This window comes from Hesperophylax consimilis, chromosome 18, assembly GCF_061612785.1.
Source record: "Hesperophylax consimilis isolate HC1 chromosome 18, BYU_Hcon_1.0, whole genome shotgun sequence".
NCBI classification, from domain to species: domain Eukaryota; kingdom Metazoa; phylum Arthropoda; class Insecta; order Trichoptera; family Limnephilidae; genus Hesperophylax; species Hesperophylax consimilis.
This window is the reverse complement of record NC_142853.1, coordinates 26,092,732-26,111,924: the sequence shown is the minus strand read 5'-3', so window position 1 is coordinate 26,111,924 and position 19,193 is coordinate 26,092,732. Positions and strand designations below refer to the sequence as shown.

The window sequence follows — 19,193 nt, the reverse complement described above, 5'->3', positions numbered from 1 at the left end:
AGACCTAAAGATGACGCAAGTTGGTCACAGATTTGGGTATATTTAAGCTATATTCATTTTACGACGCCGCAAACCGGTTACAAAATAAAGCTCGGAAAACTATAAAAGCTCGATGATATGAACTCCAACAAAACGAATTCTTTAAATGAACAAAATACAACCACAACAATAAACGTAAAATAATCCCATAACGTAGGTAGATAACCTTTCATCGCGCTCGATCTACGAAGCCGCTTACTTTTGTTTGGGTAACCGGACAACTCAACACAGTGAAAATTCAAGACACATTTAAAAAGTGATGAAAAAAAAAACAAATTAGTTTTTTATCATCGCTTTTAATGACTTTATATATTTTTTTAATGGTGCTAGTTTTTATCATCGCTTTTAATAACTTTATATCACTTTTTAATGGTATTATGTTGAGATATTATAATTTTTAGTGTGAAATAACGAGAATTTGGATAATTCTAATTTAGTTTTTATTTTAAGAAAAATCACTTAAAATAATTTTACGAACAAATAAATCGCGTACGCTAGAGGAGGTTTAGGGTCAACCCGACGGCAAGACTGCTGAAGACAGAATAATATTATTTACCGCGCGAATTATCGCGCGTAGGTTTACAATGACATCAGCCTCACAAGAATGTGGGTAAAAATAATATTGTTGTTATTTTCGGGAGATGCAAACTCCCTATAATTTACCCCACAGTTTGTTAGTTTGGCAATGCGCAATCGTTTAATGGTTATATGATTACTCAGGACAATGACAAATCAACGTAACCTAACATACTTAACCTACTTTTTTTCATCACTTTGCATGCATTGCCTCGGCACCCAACATGCGATATTGCAAACTCGACTTTTAAAATAAAGCAAAACTTCACGAGTTTCTGAATATTATGAAATTTAACAAATTATATTATTATGTAGTGGTTTCATTTAACTAGAGTAGATAGCAAAGTAATTTTTTTTAATAACATTACATGTAATAGAAATTTTGTAGTGATTATACAAAAACGCGCTCCCCAGTTACAAAAGCGCGTGTGATGAAAGGTTAAGAATCTCGGCTATGTACACAGTAATAAAACTAAATAGCTTCTCTTTCTATTGAAGCTTAAACTTTTAATGCTCATTTCTTAATCTAATAAAGGCTAAAGATTAGAAATGATAAAAATTAAGGTTTAATGTGTCCTTAAAAGTATTATGATTTGAAAATATCTCAGAGAGATAAAACCAACGAGTTGGGAGTTATTCCTCACTAAGCTGATGGTCCACCGTAAAATTAATATATAGGGACATAAAAAATAAGAGCATTTAAATATTTCAGATAATTATAGGTAGCTCAGAAGGGCCGCAGTGTTATCGCAGAATAAAATACGGCGAAAAACATTTGTATCTTATTAATAGTCATTAAGTCATTGAGACAATACCCTAAAATAAAGCCAGAATCTTAACGACGTAAGTAAAGCAGCCGTGCACAAAAAAATAGGACGCGCAGCCCTGGTGTATTGGACAAACCTGCGGTTGAATTTGCCTTATCAAATCTCTAAAATAAAGTGGAAATCTTAACGACATAAGTGATGAAGTCGTGTTAATAATACAATACGACTTTGCCCTTGCAGGCCTAGAAAATCGATGTTACCGCGGGATTTATTTTAATTATTTCTGATGAACGTATTGCTAAAATGACAAATGTTTCAAGAGGGATCCTTCGGGAAGATACCAATTCTCCGTCTTAAAAATAAAATCTGGTGTTTACCGATAATATTATAAAAAAACGTACATATAATATTTTAAGGGTAAGGTCGTTTTTTTTTATAAAAAGTCAAAGCCAAGGATAGTAACCATTCTATCACGGAGACCGTCAGGTGAACATGTAAATGTAATACCTACACTGCACTCACTAACTTACTAACCCTTGACTCTGTGCAGAAACTGGCGGTCCGTTTGATTAATTCCCCTATCCTATTCCCTATTCTATCTTTTCAAAGGGATTGCAAAATTTAGAGCACTGACGTTAGGTGGGAATGCTGTTCTTGTTCTAGCATCTCTGGTACATTCGGCATCAGTGCATAGTCGGAAACACGCCAAACGCGCGCCCAAGACGACGAAGAGACACATGAGAACTAGACGTTTCTACAAATCGTTCTTAAATTCAACAGCTCGGCTGTGAAACGATTTGCTGGCTTCAGGGTTTCCTTCCTCCTTTACCTCCTTCGAATCTTCAAAACGGCCCACCACACAGCACCCCCAAACTTTAGAGAAATTATTTCCTCATTTAAAAATAATAATAAGCAACCATCACGCCATTTCCCTACAGGGGTAGGCAGAGAGGATAGACCCCCAGAAACTCGGTCTTGGTACACACTCCTTGCATTATTAACATTCATATATCGTCTCATACACAAACCGTAAAAAAACTTTTTCAAAACACATATTTGAAATATATAGGTACCTATTAAATGATAATTAAAGAAGATTTAAATTCATTACGCGGGTTGTTAAAAATAGATTCCTTCCATTAAAGTTTCATCATAGGGGCTTAAAGTTCACGTTAGATAATGTAGCATTAATCTGTGTTAGTATAAGTCCTCGCTTGAAACTAATCTCAATAGCAAGAACCTAATGGGGGTGGGTGTGAGGGAGGATGGGGGGTCGAGGATTAGAAAATCAACACAAAGATAATGAGCCACTTTTAATAAACCGTTTATTTTCATTCGGAAGCGTTTGAAAAAATGAGAAAAAAGCGCGATCCATACCACAAATTCGCACAGTGTGGGATTGCTTTTTTAAAATGTAAATTACTTAAATTAATTAGTACTCAAATTTTGCTCCGATGTACGATGATGGAGAAACGCTCAGAAGATTTAATAGATTCACTTTAAAGCTTAAAAAGGTTAGGTTAGGTTGTTTTTTAAATGTAACATACTCAATTTTTGCTCCGATGGACGATGATAGAGATATGTTCAGCAAATTTAATAGCTTCACTATAAGGCTTAAAAAGGTTAGTCTGAAGCAGCAAAACTCTCGACTCTGAAATTTGGGCTACTTTTTCCGTCTTAAATTTCAAGGTAAACGCAACAATGAACACAACGATGACTATAAAATCTGGTTTACCCTTTAGGGTACATTGAGTAAGCATTTTCAAGGAAACACAACTTCGCGAATGTCATCGGACAACTGACTGTCTGTGACTTAATGTGGATCAAATATTCTTGTCTCCAAACAGTTAAACAGGATACATACGACTGTTAAGAACCAAGAAAAATAACTCTAATAATGATTTTCATTTGGCATACTATAAAAATATTACCATTTGTTATTTCGGCTACTGGCATTATACCTAGCTCTCTCATTAAAAATTTAGGCGTATTAGATCTATCAAAAAAATTATATATAAAAATGCAAAAATCATTTTAAATATGTAAATATGTAGGATTACGAAATATTTTTTAAATATTTATGTTGATGGATCAGTAGGATTTATAGGCCCTGTTAGGAGTTCTACCGAGCCGAACCCTCTGATATGAAAATATCTGGAGTCGGTGAATTATTTTCCCATTTGATCTCTGGTGAGTTGACGTGTTGTTCTTGTATTGTTCTGTATTTATTTTGCTTATATAATGCTATTGCATAGTGTTGATTGACTAGATGATCATTTGTGGAAAAGGTTGAAGGGTTTAGTTTTTCCTATGCGGAAGATTTAACCCGGACATAAAGTCGGAAATTAAAAAAAACCTTTTTTTGAAACTCTCTTCTTCTGTGTTTATTTCTTTAAATGTATTTATGAAATATTTTCATTTTACTGTGTTTAGTCTGTCTTGTCTATTTTAAAATCTATGTACACTGTTCATTGAACTCCCTTTAAAATTCGTTTTCTTGTATAAAAATAAATTCCCTTTATTTTATTAATGTTTGTTTTTTGTTAATGTTTGTTAACATTGTCTTTCCCGAAATGAGTTTTTTAAAACTCACTGGGAATAATATATTATAAATAATTTTGTAATGTGTTATCACTAAATAAATTTAAAAAAACATTTTTGACATATGATACATGTCCGGTGATAAACTTCATAAAAGGTGTGTGATTACAGGTACGTATTCATTTATTTAATTATTTAGGTACATCTATCTGCTGTCCGGTACAGACGCAATCCGCTTAACTAGGTACCAAAAATGAATACATTTTTTTATAGCCTGTAGTAACTAACTTACCAACAATCACGCCGTTCCCCGCAGGGGTAGGTAGAGTGGACGGACCGCCAAAAAACTCGGTCTTGGCACACACTATTTGGCTCATTCACATTCATAATCTTCTATTATTCTGTATATATGATCCCTTTGATCGTGCCATGCTTCCTCGGATATCCCCAACTTCTTCTACCTTTCCTGTCATATATTCACCTTACACTCATTTCTTCGTTCATTCGCTCTTCTAATTTTCACGATCATATATTTTTTTTGGATTTATCACTGAATGTTGAATGCTGTAAAAATGATATACCTGAGGCGTATGTGTGGTAAAACCATGTATGATTGCGTGAAAAATGTGGAGATCCGCAAAATTTGCAAGGTTGATGAAAGCGTAATGAGTAAGATTAAGAAAGGGACGCTTAGATGGTTTGGGCATTTAGAGTTAATGAACGAAGAAAGAAGTGTAAGGAAAATATATGACGCAAACGTGCATGGCATAATCAAGTGAATCAGACACTTGAGTCAGGATAATAGAAGAACATGTATGAGACGATGTACGAATGTGAATGAGGCAAGAAGTGTGTGCCAAGACCGAGTTGTTTGCGGGGAAACGCTTAATTAATAATTTAGTTAACACTGTAAATATATTCATCCACGTAACAAAGGTCCTGAATTTAATATCTTAATCCTGAATCTCACAATCAAAGTAAGCTACCTAATTAATGGGAAGAGAGATAGCTGAAATGATTTTCTACAAAAGTATATTAGTTATCCACTAATAAATAATCTTGCACCGCCAGAAAGCAGTTTTCTGACTGGCCGAACGCTGTGACTGACCTAAGCTCAGTTTTCAGTACATTAGCCTCTAATCTGAAGCAACAGTTGAGGTCTCCCGTCGAACCATTTATCTCGCCCTCTTCGTGACTGTGCCGGGAACTGGGGGCCTCAGATAAGGGGCAGATTGAATGGCCTCACTGACTTCATTTATTTCATATTGACTGTGAAAACTATTACATGCTTTTGAAATGTTTTGTTGCATCTGTTGCCAGCACATCTTGGCGAAATACAATTAGTTTCTAAGAAAATATGACTAATAATTAAACGTTTTATTGCATCTGTTGCCAGCACATTTTGGTGAAATGCAATTAGTTTCTAAGAGAATTTGACTAAGATTTAAATTGAATAAAATTAAAATATTATTAAACAACTTTTAGAGAATATTATCTTTTATTACGGAGAAAATGAGTATTTCTAATTTATTAACAATTTCTTCAAATTATTGTTAACCTGGTTAAAAGCGTGACTGAAGGCTCTTAAATAACGAATTAATAGGTTTCCCGATATACTTCGAATTTATTATTACGATGTCGGAACGTTATTCATAAAAATCCTAATATTTTCGCATTTCGTCATTATACATTATAAAGGAAAATTCAGGTGCATGAACACCTGTTCCGATATATAAGAATTATTAAAAGTTTATCAGTAAACGGCCTGCAAATCCATTTTTAACCTGATTACCAATTGTTTCAAGAGGTTCTTAAAACAACATTTTTTGTTTAACTTATTTTCAAAACAAGGTTATACCCATCAATGTAATATATTTTTGAAACATGAAAAGACAGAGAAAAATACAAAAATAACGGTCACAATTAAAAATCGAACCCAGGATCTCTTGTCTTGCTGGAACAAGCGTCTTAGTTGAGTTATTTATTATATATTATATAACATAATAAATATTTATCCACCTTGTGATTGGTAACAATGTATCTCCAGCGTAATAAAAAAATACCTGGTTTATATAAAAACGTTTCGCCAGCGATATTGTAATTAGGTAAATTAAAACAGCGCAAATCTTATAAAGAACTTCTATACCTTTGAAGTTTTGAATTTTTTTTAAATATTATATATTTTAATAAATACATGCGATTGCTCGGGCCCCGGGCAAAACACAAGCCCCGAGCCATGTGCTTTACCCCCCCCCCAGAATCACCCCTCTCGGCGGTCCTGGTTATATCACTGTTGTAATTCGTTTATAATATTAATTTGGTTGGCGCCTGTCGCCGGGTAAGATAATTAATTTTAACCTTACCGGATGAGATTGTGGAGGAATGAATATAAATTACTTTCTCGCATTTCAGACGTGAACATCTTATATTAGGTTTTTTTTTAAATTAATTTAGGGTGCAAATAACGAGATTGTCACGATAAGAACTATTTTTAATTTAGCAGGACCAAAAAATTAAAATTCAAGAGACTGGCATCACCGGTATACAAAAGAAACAAATCTACTAATAACAACACGATGTCTAAGTAAAGTGATGGTGTAGGGCTAAATCCTACAATTTAAATGCTTAGAGCATAGACCATTACGCTATGGAGGCAGTCCACTGATATTTTCTCTATAAAATAGTCTTCGTTGCCTTAAATGTATATCTGAATAGAAACCTGACTTTATATCTTTTCGTTCTAGCCCATGTAGCACGACCTCTGCCTCACTTATACTTGCCTGACATCGAACCAATTCAGTATGTAGCCATCCCATTTGATCGAAATGAAAATTTGAAAAATGATGAAACACAGTTTAAACAGTTTTTTTCACAGTTCAAAAGCAAATTACCGTATGGCTCATAGAATGTGGCAGAATGAAATCGGAAAGCTTCCTGAAAAAATTATTGTCTGACTGAAGAAAGACCATTGAGTGAATTAATTCCGACTTTATTCATATTATCAAATATATATTTATTATTTTTGTTTTACCATTTGTATAAAGATATATGGACAACATTGTATAATTGTTTTTATATTTTATTTTATATGTTTTTATATTTTCTTATGATTTCTTTTTATATTTTCTTATTTATTACCACCATAATACGGGCATTTGCCTAGTTTGGGGTATTAATAAAAAAATAAATAAAAATAAATTTATAACAACAACACGAACAGTTCTATATTCGACATTGAAGCAATGAATGGTTAGACTATTGGATCACAAAACACGCCCACATTTCTGTGTTCTTATTTATTCTATGGATATATTTATTAGATATATAATGCAATACTGCATTTGCACAACATCATTACATATAAGGTAGTTTTTAGGTTAAGAAGTGGAATTGTTTGTAAGGGAAAATAAACATTGTAAATTCGAAAAAAGTTATTTACCTTTTTTACTTCATAATGTCTAATCACCGGTCGAAGTTAGAACACCTTACCCTCGGACATACTGCATAAAATCACGTGCAATAAACGTACGCACACTGAAGAATAACTTTAACAACAATTAAGTAGTGTATACGAAGAAAATTGAGTGTTGCTATTTTATTAAAAAAATCTTTAAATTACTTGCTATCCCGTTAAAAACGGTATTGCAGGCCGTTTCCTGATAAGCTTATAGAAAATTCTTGGTAAATATACTATACCAGAACAAGTGTTCATGCAAATGCATTTGCCTTGATAATATACAATGACAAAATGCGAATATACATGTTCCGATATTACACTAAAAGTTTATTAGGAAACCTATCAATTCATTCGCTAAGGGCCTGTAATTCCGTTATTAACCGGATTTCAAATAATTTAAAGAGATTCTTAATAAATATTGTTTATCGGTACTTTTTCACGTACCCAGGCAATATGTAATACCATTTCCCAATTAGAATGAAAATATTTTTTGTACTAAAATGGAAGTACAATGCAACATGAAACAAAATATCTTTTAAAAAATTTAATTACAACGTAGTCCCTCCATTTTGTTTGTACTACAATTATACGTTCGGAAAAATGAAATGTTTCAGCAGTGAACATGATTTCGCCATTGGTCCATCACAGAGCTTTCAATTATTCCAGCGGTTCATTGTAGCGGAGCTACTAAATTGTTGTACATTTTAAATACGAAGCTTTTCCAGGATTTAATTTTGGAATTACTACGGCCAGTGGCTAAGAGCGGTATAAGGAACACCGGAAGTAAGCTTTAAAATGGCCTCCCACGTACTTCGGGTTGCTCTTTTAACATTTTTGGGATGGAAAATTCCACCGAATGTGTGTTTTAAATTTCAACATTGTTTTAATAATTAAGTCGTGCATAAAGAGGTCTCAAAAACTGCTATGATTTAAAAATGTTAAATCATATTAATAATCTGATGCTTCCTAACCGTAGTGCGCTAATTTCGTTTCCTTTGGAGAGTTAGCTATTTTAAAACTCTAAAATCTAAAATCTGCAAGTATCATGTGTTGCAAATATATAAAGCTTTTGCATAGGGTTGAAAAAAATGTCAAATTATCAAGTTAAATGACAGTTCAATACTTAGGTTGTTCCCTATTGACAAAGAGCACTCTCTTCCCATCCCTCCACTTACTCCTACTGCCTCCTCTACTGGAACTCAGCAAAAATTTTTGCATTATTTTACTGTCCTGAAGAAGCTACGGTTGTAGCAAAACCCGGTTGGCATCTCTAAATAGTATAAAACAAAGTCTCTATCCGCGTCTGTCGGTTTGTGCGCTTAGTTCATCTAAACTACGCAACAGATTTTGATAAGATTTTCACTATCATTTATAAATTTTTGTCTGGAAGGTTTATATATGTAAAACACGTATATTATAGTTGTAAAAATGAGAGAAAAATCGATGTTTTGCAATCCAGTCAAAAAAAAATATTTTCATTCGCTTACGTTTCTGACGCTGGCTAAACCTTATGAGATACATCAAAATAATACGGAATTGTATATCTTAAAAAGGCCTACAGAAAAGTCTGCGATGGCATATGTCTATCTCTCAAGAATAACGCCCAGCAAAATCCGGGTAAAAGCCAGCTAGTTTAGTATAAAAAATAGAAGTGGTGCTTACTAAGTTTATTGTTTTATTTTTAAGTATAATGTCGCAACATAAACTATCTGCTTCGTATGAACAAATAAAATAAGGTGTTTATTTTAACCATAAATTCAATAGAAAGATATTTACAATGCCGTCTTGTTGAGGTACCTTTCAGAATTGAAAATGTAGTTAAAATTGCTTCAACTGTGCTTTTTATGTGAGTACCTACCGCACAAGGATTCCAAGTGATCCCAATCGTCTGGAGGCGGAGAGACTATGGAATCCCCGATAAGCGGGGCATTTTGTAAGGCTGAAGTTAGTGGGGAGGGGAAGGAGATTGAAGATATTCACCAAAATACCATCAAACACGGCTAAAGCCATTTAAAGCAACGTTTCGATTGTGAATGGTCGTCTTTCATCAGGGAGATAGTGAAAGTAACTTCCATTCTGGTCTCGGGTGTCAAGACTTGAATGAACAGAAAAAATAGATTGAAAAAAAAAATCAAATCTTGTTTTAAATGGACTAAATACACATTCTTTTTTTTACAAACAACACTTATCTAGAATCATCTGAATTATTGCCAATACATACTATTAATTTGATATTTTTGATGTTTTATTTTAATGAAAACAGAATAAAGTAAATTCACCGATAAGGTCCCAGCTCAGATCAACAAAAGGTTATTTGAATCATCTTTCTGAAAAGATAAATGTTCTTCTCCGATATAAAAAGGCTTTGGATTGCTGAATTTATTGTTCGCTTTGATTGGTGAAAATAAAAGGTATGGGGGATTGAATTTTTTGTTCTCAAAGAACCTTCTTTTCCCGAGACTGGTTTAGCTCTCATTTTATTTACCGTGGCTAAAACGCAATCCATTCAATTAAAATAGGATTTATTAATACTAAATCTGGAATAAAGGAGCAGGTAAGACGCAAATTAAGGCACTAATAATGGACTGCGCAATATAACTTATGCGAGGATGTACTACATTACTCTATTTTTTTGAAGTATCTGTCTTCCTGGAAAAATAATACTAACAATGATTGGCCAGTTTCACCAAAATCCACAACATCTGCCATGATGGTGGACACTGTCAGGCGGTCCGAAATGTTTGCTGAAGAAAAAGGAAACCCAACACGATATTATACGGAATTATTAGTGCGGGGTTCAAAGACGCCCGGATTGTATTAAAAAGGAGAAACAGACGCTCGTAGCTCGTTCAACAGGTGAGCCGACTTAACGCAAAAATGAGTCAAAGAAACGACACGTTCTCATGATGTTAACATTCAACTGTGAACGGATGTTTCACTCGTGTCAGTCAAGTTTCGCATACGTTCACCGGTGCACAGGGAATTAAAGCTAATAGCTCCTTCGAACAATATGCCTAAATTGCGTCTTCGCATTCATCAATCTATTTAAAACGGATTGTCAATAAGATGAACCGCCTTCCCTCACAGAATCAAGAAGGTTTATCAGGTTTAAGGACCCCAGTCCAGAGGATTTACAACCCCTTTCTGAATATGTCATTGGTGAGAAAAAAAGCGGTTACAACGGAGCATGTGTATAAAAAAAATAATATGGGGATCAGTGGATTTTATTTATTCTATAATGGTAGAGAAAGTACAAGATAAGTTTCTGAGATGTTTTTTATCTTGGAGACTTCGGGTATTATCCCTGGTTATATCCATCAGCCTTTCTAGTTTGCTAGATATTAATAAACTCACCGATATAATGAAATCTGCTTTCATGATAACAGCACATAATCTTCTGAACGGCCATATCTGTATTCCTGATTTACATAATAGAAAAATACTTTTATGTTCCCGTCAATTTCAAAAGAGCGAGCAGGTACAGGACTTTCGTTGTTGCGAGATGCAGAACTAACCTACCATTAAAACTGATGGAAAAATGATTCTACTATTAAAAAATAACTTGTCCCTGATAAATGTATTATGTATTAATAATTGAAAAATCGTATTATTACTTTACTACACAATATTTATAATGTATGTTTATCATAGGTTATAATTACTGTAAGATTTGTGAATTGTACCACGCCTGTGACCGATCGACCGACGACGCAGCGCTGACGAGCTGGACTGATAGTCCTTGTACGCAGCGCGTGGCACTATAGCTCTTCATTCTTTCACCTACATATTACCATAATCAACCGATGTACGCGACCCATGTACGAGTGGCACTATTTCCAGCCTTAAGGGTCAATCGAAATATAAAAAATATGGTTTGTTTGTGCTCGCAAAACTCGAAAAGTGGTCTACCGATATAGCTGAAAACATTAAAGTTTGTTCTTATTAGTGCCAGAAATGTTTATAGAGGGGTTTGAATGGTAGTTGAGGTCGGTAAGCCCGAGGAGTACTTAACGCAGTATCTGTGTACCGGAATGACACACGGAGTCGAATTAAAATCTATGATTTTTTTAACAATCACATTGTGGTAGAGAGTAGTGAATGGTGGAAGAAGTTGGCGACGCCCGATAAAGACATTTGCAATAGCGAATTATTGCGGAGTCCACTAGTTAAAAAACAAATACAGTGTGTGGCAAGCCTACGCACGACGGAAGTGAAACTTTTAGTATTCTTCTCTCTCTCTTTTCATTTCATTATTCTTGTGCTCCGAATGTTTTTCTCACTTCTATCTCGTCACTACTCATTTTCGACACTAAAACTCTGTTTCAAATCGAATACACCACAATCAATTACGTATTTCACTCGTATTACACTCACCGCGCAGTACACGAAGCAAGCAGCTGATGCCTGGCGTGGCGTCGTTGGCTAGAGAGAGAGGAAAAGAGAAAAGAGAGAGAGAGAACGTTCGTCAGTGGCTCCCTCACCTCAGTAAGCGACTACGGTGAGAGAGCGACAGTGAACGGTGAGCGGTGGTGGGGGTCCCGTACCCCCACCACCAAATGATCACGGTTTTTCGTGACGGTCATGAGTCGGTTTTACTCCGGTCCTCGAAAATGCATGACGCGCGTAAAGAAGTTTCACTTCAAAAACAATTAATTAAGAGTGTGATGGCGGGAGGTAGACTTACTGAGGGCCACGCTGTTGATGTTGGTTTGGTCCAGTTGTCCTCGGAGCGCGCGCAATCTCCGCAACTTGAGTTCCTGCGCCTCCACTCGCTCCCGCAGTCTTCTGAGTCGCTCATTCTCCGCTGCCACCTAGAACAAAAACACACCATACCAATTAGATATTTGTTGAAAACAATACAATTCCCGTTAATATTTGAAATCCTATTACTTCCATTACTTTATTTATTAAAAATTACAATATTGTTATTTTTCAAACGAAATTTATTTACTTAAACATTTACATAACACATCGAGCCAAAAGCCAATAAAAGCCACATATAAGCCAAAAGTAATAAGTTATAATTCAAAGTGATAGGAATAAATTAAATGCATAAATTTAGTTGTTAAGCGCCCTTGACGTGATTATTATGAAAACGGCGCTATAGAAATAATCCAAACATTATTATTATTATTGTCGTGTTCCACGTTCATACCGTGAAACTTTGAGGGGTGATTGATTACTCGTGAAAAACTTATGTTAAATTTATTATTATTGTGTGTTTAACAAAGCTTTCATACAAACACGCGCTTGATTAGTTATTGTATTGTTTTGTTGAATTTCCACTCTTTTATTTATCTTTTAAACAAAAGTTGGAGCACGTTTCCAAATTAATCTAACACCTCGCAGATGTTATCTGAACACGTGCATTACCTGAAGTAAAACACTACATATTACACTAGACAATTTTCAGTACAATTTTTTGTTTGGAAATTAGCACTGTTTTGTTTAAAAAACCCAAAAGTTTCGCGCTATGTGCGTGGAACACGGTGTATACTCATGATTCCGTGTATATGTTGTCCGGATATTAGAAGTACGAGTTAAGCTATCACATTTGTAGTGGATTTTGTGATACGTTTGTTTAAAAAACCCAAAAGTTTCGCTTTACGTGCGTGGAACACGGTGTATACTCATGATTCCGTACATATTTTGTCCGGATATTAGAAGTACAAGTTAAGCTATCACATTTGTAGTGGATTTAGTGATATGTTTGTTTAAAAAACCCAAAAGTGTATACCCACGATTCAATGTATATGTTGTCCGTTAATTTAGTTGTTGTTAATTTTTTTTAACTCTTTGGTTACCGAAAATAAAGGAAAAAAGTATTAAAAAAAATCGAAATAATCAGAACGATTTTTAAAATAAAAATATTATTATAGATTCGTCAGTTTTCCACTTGAATCAGTATTGAATTTTAAGGAAGAAACACAAATTAAAGCAAATCATTTTAAAAGCGAACCGCCCTCAGTCCCCTCCTACCCCAAACTTGTCCTACGATATAGTACAGTAATAAACGTAAAAGAATCTTCGTAAAATGATTGCATGTCTTGATACTAAAAATGATGTAGTGAACGTTCTTCTAAAACCACAAGTAAAACATTAAAATCGTTATAACAGTATTAAAAACCTTACATCATAAATGATAACTTTAAGACACTAATAATTTTAATAAGACCATGAAAAATAAACAGATATCCTTGATGATAATGTTCAAACTGATAGTTACGCTTACACGATCGTTCTCAGTCCTTTAGGGGGTGGGGTGGGAAGGTCCTTAATTGAGTTTCAGCAAATGGCTGTTAGCGAGAGGTCCTTAAGTCCACAGATCAAAAAGGTTTCTCGAAACAGGTTCACAATGGCCAGACAAATAGCGAGATTAGTGAAACAAAGATTCAAATTAAGGCATTATTTTATTTTAATTAATCTCAATTCCTCGAAGGCAACTTTTCTGAAAAGCTGAGAATAATATTATTCAAAGGTAATTAAGAATAATTGTCAGCTGGTGGAACTCGTTGAGTTGAGTGATCACTGAAATTGTTTTCTTTGATAACTATTATGAAAGTATTTTTTTAATGGTAATAATAATAAGAAAATATTTAATGTTAAAAATTTTATTCGGTAGGTTATCTGCATTCCATTGAATTTCGCATTAAAGAGAAAATAATTTTGGGCATAATTTTGAGATAATTTTTTTAAATTATTTTTAAAATTTTATTACTGTGCATTACAGATTGATGTAATCCTTTTACTATACACATGAAATATACAAAGTTTTAAATGAAACATTTTACAATAACAGATATTTTAGAGTTCTTGCCTAAAATGGTTTTTTAATATTACATTTGAATATTACATTTGACGGCCTCCGTGGTCGAGTTGTAAGACTCTCGACAAGCAATCTGGATGTCACGGGTTCAAATCCTGGCGTGCGCAAGTATTTTATTTAATTTTTTTGTGTTCTTTCCCAAATAATTCGTTATAAATAGTACATTGAATATTGAAATAGCTTTAGCCGTATTTGCTGTATAGATCTGAACAGTACTTCCCCACCATCCTCTTCCCATTTTCCTCCCCCTCCCCATTTACTTCAGGTCTTTTAGCCTTACAACGTACCCCAATTGAAGATGCCATAGTCTCACCTAGCTCCAGGCAGTTGGTGGCAGTTGGATGCCTTGGGGGGTGTTCACATTTAAAATAAATATATATATAGGTAGCAGGCGTGGACATTCCATACATGTTTGAGGATATATGGTGAGTGGCACGAAATGAAAGGCGTTTCGTGAAGGTCACAGTGTTTATTGAGTCAGTTTGCCGTGACGAGAGTGGACGTAGGACAGATGTAGTATTCTCCGGATGCTGGCTGTGATGGCAGGTCAAGCGCGGGTCAGTGAGTCGAAGCCGAGGGCTGGTGACCGGGACTCGATGTCTGTCAGGCACTGGCGATCTTAAGGAATCAGTACTCCAGTGCTGACGGGAAGGCCGAAGGTGCGGTGGACCTTGTAGGCGGTTGAACGGGAGCTGCGTAGACCAGTGAGGATGCTGCGTGTCTTCGTGGTGGTCATGGTGGCGTGGATGAAGCGCTGGTCTGAGACGCTAGAACCAGGGCGCTGTAATCTGTGTAGCGCTGGCCAAGGGACGGCGGCCAAGGCGCTATGATGATATCCCGATGGAGCCAAGATGTGTACGTGCGAAGCTGGGAGTATTGTCCTTCGCGCAAAGGTGCGCGGATTATCACTCGTGAGATTTGTCCACTGACGGCAGATTGATGACTGACTGACTGACTCGCTGCGTCGGGCTTATTTATACTGTACAGCCGATGGCAACAGTAGGTAGATAAATTGCAACTAAATTGGAGCCACTCGCTCAGTCTGGGTCTTTCGGGAACTATCGGTCACACTGCGTTAACGCATAGGCGATAGGCTCGAACCTTCTGGCGAGTTGTCGTAATGTGCCAGACCGACTTGCGATCGTATTGTCGCAAGTAGGCAAGTAGATGCTTGTAGCAGGTAGGTTGCTTTGTTTACAATTTAACTGTCCGTAGTAACTCGCAAGTAGGTACTAAGTAGGTCGAGCTGCTTATTATTAATGAGTTAATCTGGATTATTCTTGACGCTACACATGCTTTGGATGCGGCGCATCCCCTCTGTTGTACAGTAAAAAAACGATAATGAAAAATATTATTTATTGTATTTATTCTGAATAAAAAGCTTTTGAATTATTTTTTCTAGCCATTAACAGCACAGCGCTGTTGTAATTCCCGTACTCGGAGATGTAATCTAACACATGCAACGAAATGACGCACGCACGGAGGGAGTCGAAACAGATACATGAATTTACATTCTCAATGTTATAATATACAGTTGCGAGCAACAGTGTGGAGTGCATTCCATGTGTATCCGCATCCACAAAGGACGAAAGTATTAGAATTTCTGTCTTGGTCTTTTAATATAAAATTCGCACCAGACAATAGCATCCAATATCCAAACAACAACTTTATTGTATATGCGTATAATGAAAAGAATAGCATGCCTTATTACGAATCGAGTGGATTTTTACTGAAGATTACCTAGTGACAGTGCACTATTTTTGTCAGTAATTGCATATTGTTCGCTAGCCTTTTGATTTGCATCATAGTAGATATACCTACACGCATTTTCAAGCATCCCTTCTATGAAAAGTTGAACGCCACAGATAGGTAGATAAATATACGAGTATAATATTTCTTGTGTTTGATCCGCTCTATTCAATACCCAAAAAGAAAGATTAATATTGTAGAAAATTTCATCCTTCCATCATTCAATTTAAATCGGGGTTCAAAGGAAAGAATAATATCTCTTCGGTGAGCTTATAAATATTTAAATAAAAAAAAACGCCAAGGAAGCAAATTCTATAACCGGATGAATAAACCTCCATTGTTTAACATCATTAGCCAAAACTCTTTTTCAAACGTTCGAAACAAATCAGTAATTATCGGCTTCTATATTTCGGCGATCATCATTAATATGGCATTTGAATTAGCAAAGGAAATGGAAAAAAATGGGGCTTTTTAAAATGTCGGATCATCATTATGGAGAACAAAGGGTAGAGTAGTAAGTTGAGTGCAAATCCGGAGGAGATCTACAGCCTAGTTTCCGAGGGGAACAAGAGGGATGTTTGAGATCTCTAATAGGATGACGGGGCAGAAATTGAGTCCATTCCGAAACGAGTTGAGAATAGGTATGTCGCAGATTTCCGTTGAAGAAAAACATAGGTATTATTCCAAGTCGTGTTCTTTTGAGGTTAAAAAATAACATTTCCAGGAAAAAGCACCGTGGTAGATTAAGAATAGAAAAGATAGTACGATTTATAAGATTGGAATAAAACGTGCGCAAATACGGTGTAAACGTAATGATACAGTAAAGAAACGGACACTTTAATAGTTTTTTGGAGAAAAAGCACCGAGAAAGAAGGTGATGGAAGTAGAAGTATGGAAGTCCCAGGAAGACTAGACGATTGTGCGAGTTAAATACTCTGGTTGTCAAGAGTGTATCAGATCAGGATATATGAATTAAAAAGGAGAAAAGGAGAGAATGCATAGACAGGCTTGACATGGCCCATTCCCATAGGAAAAAATGTAAGGTAGAAAGCAATCATAAGAAAATGCATGCTTATTTGTATTTCTTATATTTTAATGCGGTTTCGTGGTACATTCAAAACATTAAAATCCTTTGTTTTAATTCTGAATTTCCATCAGCTACATAAATATGAGATAGATAAATCAAATCTACGTAGAATGGGGGTACTTGAAATAACATGTCAACCTTTCTATTCACTATCCAGAATTCCTGAATAATGAGCCATTAAGTCGGTTCGATTAACTCTCACGGGTAAAGTTGATTCTGCTCACAATTAGAGTTTCGTCGATTGCCACCAAGATCTGATTCGATCGCAGAAATGTAAATGAGGAGGGTTCTGTTAGGGATAATTTATCTGGTACCATAACGGCTGAAAGGTATTCCCATTTCAACGAATCCGTCCCAGCTTAATCTGTAATGGAAAACATTTATTTTAATAAGGAAAACGAAGCTCCGACAAGCCATTATAAAGTTCCATTTGGAATGCGAGACTTCCCACCCATCGGCGCTGGTAATTGATAAATAAGTTAATCTCTCAAGTCTGATATTTATACCGAGACGCCGAGTGTTTTTTCTATTACGCTTTGGCAATAGAAAAAAAAACCAAAAATATCACGCCTATCCAAAATAACGGGCATGAGATTTGCGGAGTTTGTAAAAACCAATTTAACTTTTTTCTCGATTAAATTTCAGCAGCAAAATAAATGAACGGTAAAGTTTCCATAATTTGCCATGAACGGAAATTAATTTTCAGTTCGCCATATAAATTACATAAGATGTAAGGAATGTACACACTTTTTTTTCTATTACACACTGGGTCCTTTAAAAACGCGTCCAAAACTTTTTAATTGCTCAAGTTCAGATAAGAATATTTTTCAAATATTGTGTTAAATTACTTCTCTCTTATTGAACCCAAACAATTTTTTTACTAAGTTTCATAGTGGAAAGTCTTAAAAATAAATTACTTCTAGTTAATTAAGCAATGTCGTTATCATCATTCATAAGATCTTACTGTCACAGATGTCAAAATATTTTTTTTTCTTTAAAAAACACACTGCTTTCTAAAAGTAACATTTTAGGCCAACTTTTTTTTACACAGAAGATTTAACAATTTATGACACAGCAATTTATAAATATTACAATTTTACAATTAGGTTAGCTAAAAAAAACAGTAACATGAAAAAAAACACGATAGTAAGAACGAGAATGAGAATAATAATGAGAAAAAAGCATAGATTCTATTTAAAGTTCAAGATCACCTGCTTCACTGGGCAAAGGAACCTGCGTTGAGACGAAAATAATTAAAATCTCCTGTGTACATGATTTACCTATAGTGTTTATTGACAAAACAATACATTCTTTTAATTTACAGTTCATTTAAAGTTCTCTCAATATATTGAAGTAGTACAAACTAAAAAAAATAATTGATTTTTATTGATGGCAATATTTAATATAATTAATTTTAAAATACCCAAGGCTGCATCATTTTTTTCACGGAAACATGATGTCGATACTCTTAAAAGATTTGACGCTTTGTCGGCAACTCGGTGACCCTCGCTCCCGCAGTTCCGCTGCTGGTTGCCAATTAACCGCATCGGAAAAGGATTTAAAAGCCAGCACGAAAAAAGGAAAATGCATTGACTCATCTGTCTTCCTTTATTAATTTTTAAAATTTTCCTTCGATTCCTTTGTGGAGAATATTCACTCAGGGGGAGAAATTCATTATTGTGCATCCCACAGGGTGAATGATACAAAATAAGCAGTGTACCACGTATCCAGCTCAACAGTCTCCGCTTTATTCACTTTACCGATCCTTTTACAGATTGCAACGCTCAAGTTTATGTCAAGGGTTGGTTTTTGTGCCTAACCAAAGGACGCAAGGCGAACTATCACCATGATGTGAGGTAGGTACTGGCAATATGGTTAATTGTTGATTATCACTGTCTACACTGTCAAATCATAAAATACCAATAGCTACGAGTAAAAATAACTCTCGGGCTCGGTTACTTCGGCAAAGGTTGCGCCGAGAGACGGTAAGAGATAGTAACTCTCCCAGCCTCTGCTCTAGGGTTGGATATTATGCCACGCGTATGGTCGGTCAACCGACGACGCGACGTAGCGAATCAATGGTCTTTGACCGCGTGGCATGACATACAGTACTTCATTTATTCGCCCACAAATTACCGTAGGAAACCAACG

General features: G+C 35.3%; 1 protein-coding gene across 10 annotated transcripts in view; it reads right to left on the bottom strand.

Moving 5' to 3' along the window:
• The window catches only part of LOC149415566 (apoptosis-stimulating of p53 protein 2-like), a 693,728-nt gene that overhangs the window by 72,029 nt on the left and 602,506 nt on the right, over positions 1-19,193 (bottom strand). For all 10 annotated transcript variants that reach the window (XM_089642762.1, XM_089642764.1, XM_089642763.1 and 7 more), the window contains one exon: positions 12,065-12,191. In XM_089642762.1, the coding sequence (XP_089498888.1) occupies positions 12,065-12,191 (127 nt within the window). The remainder of the gene's footprint in view (positions 1-12,064; positions 12,192-19,193) is intronic.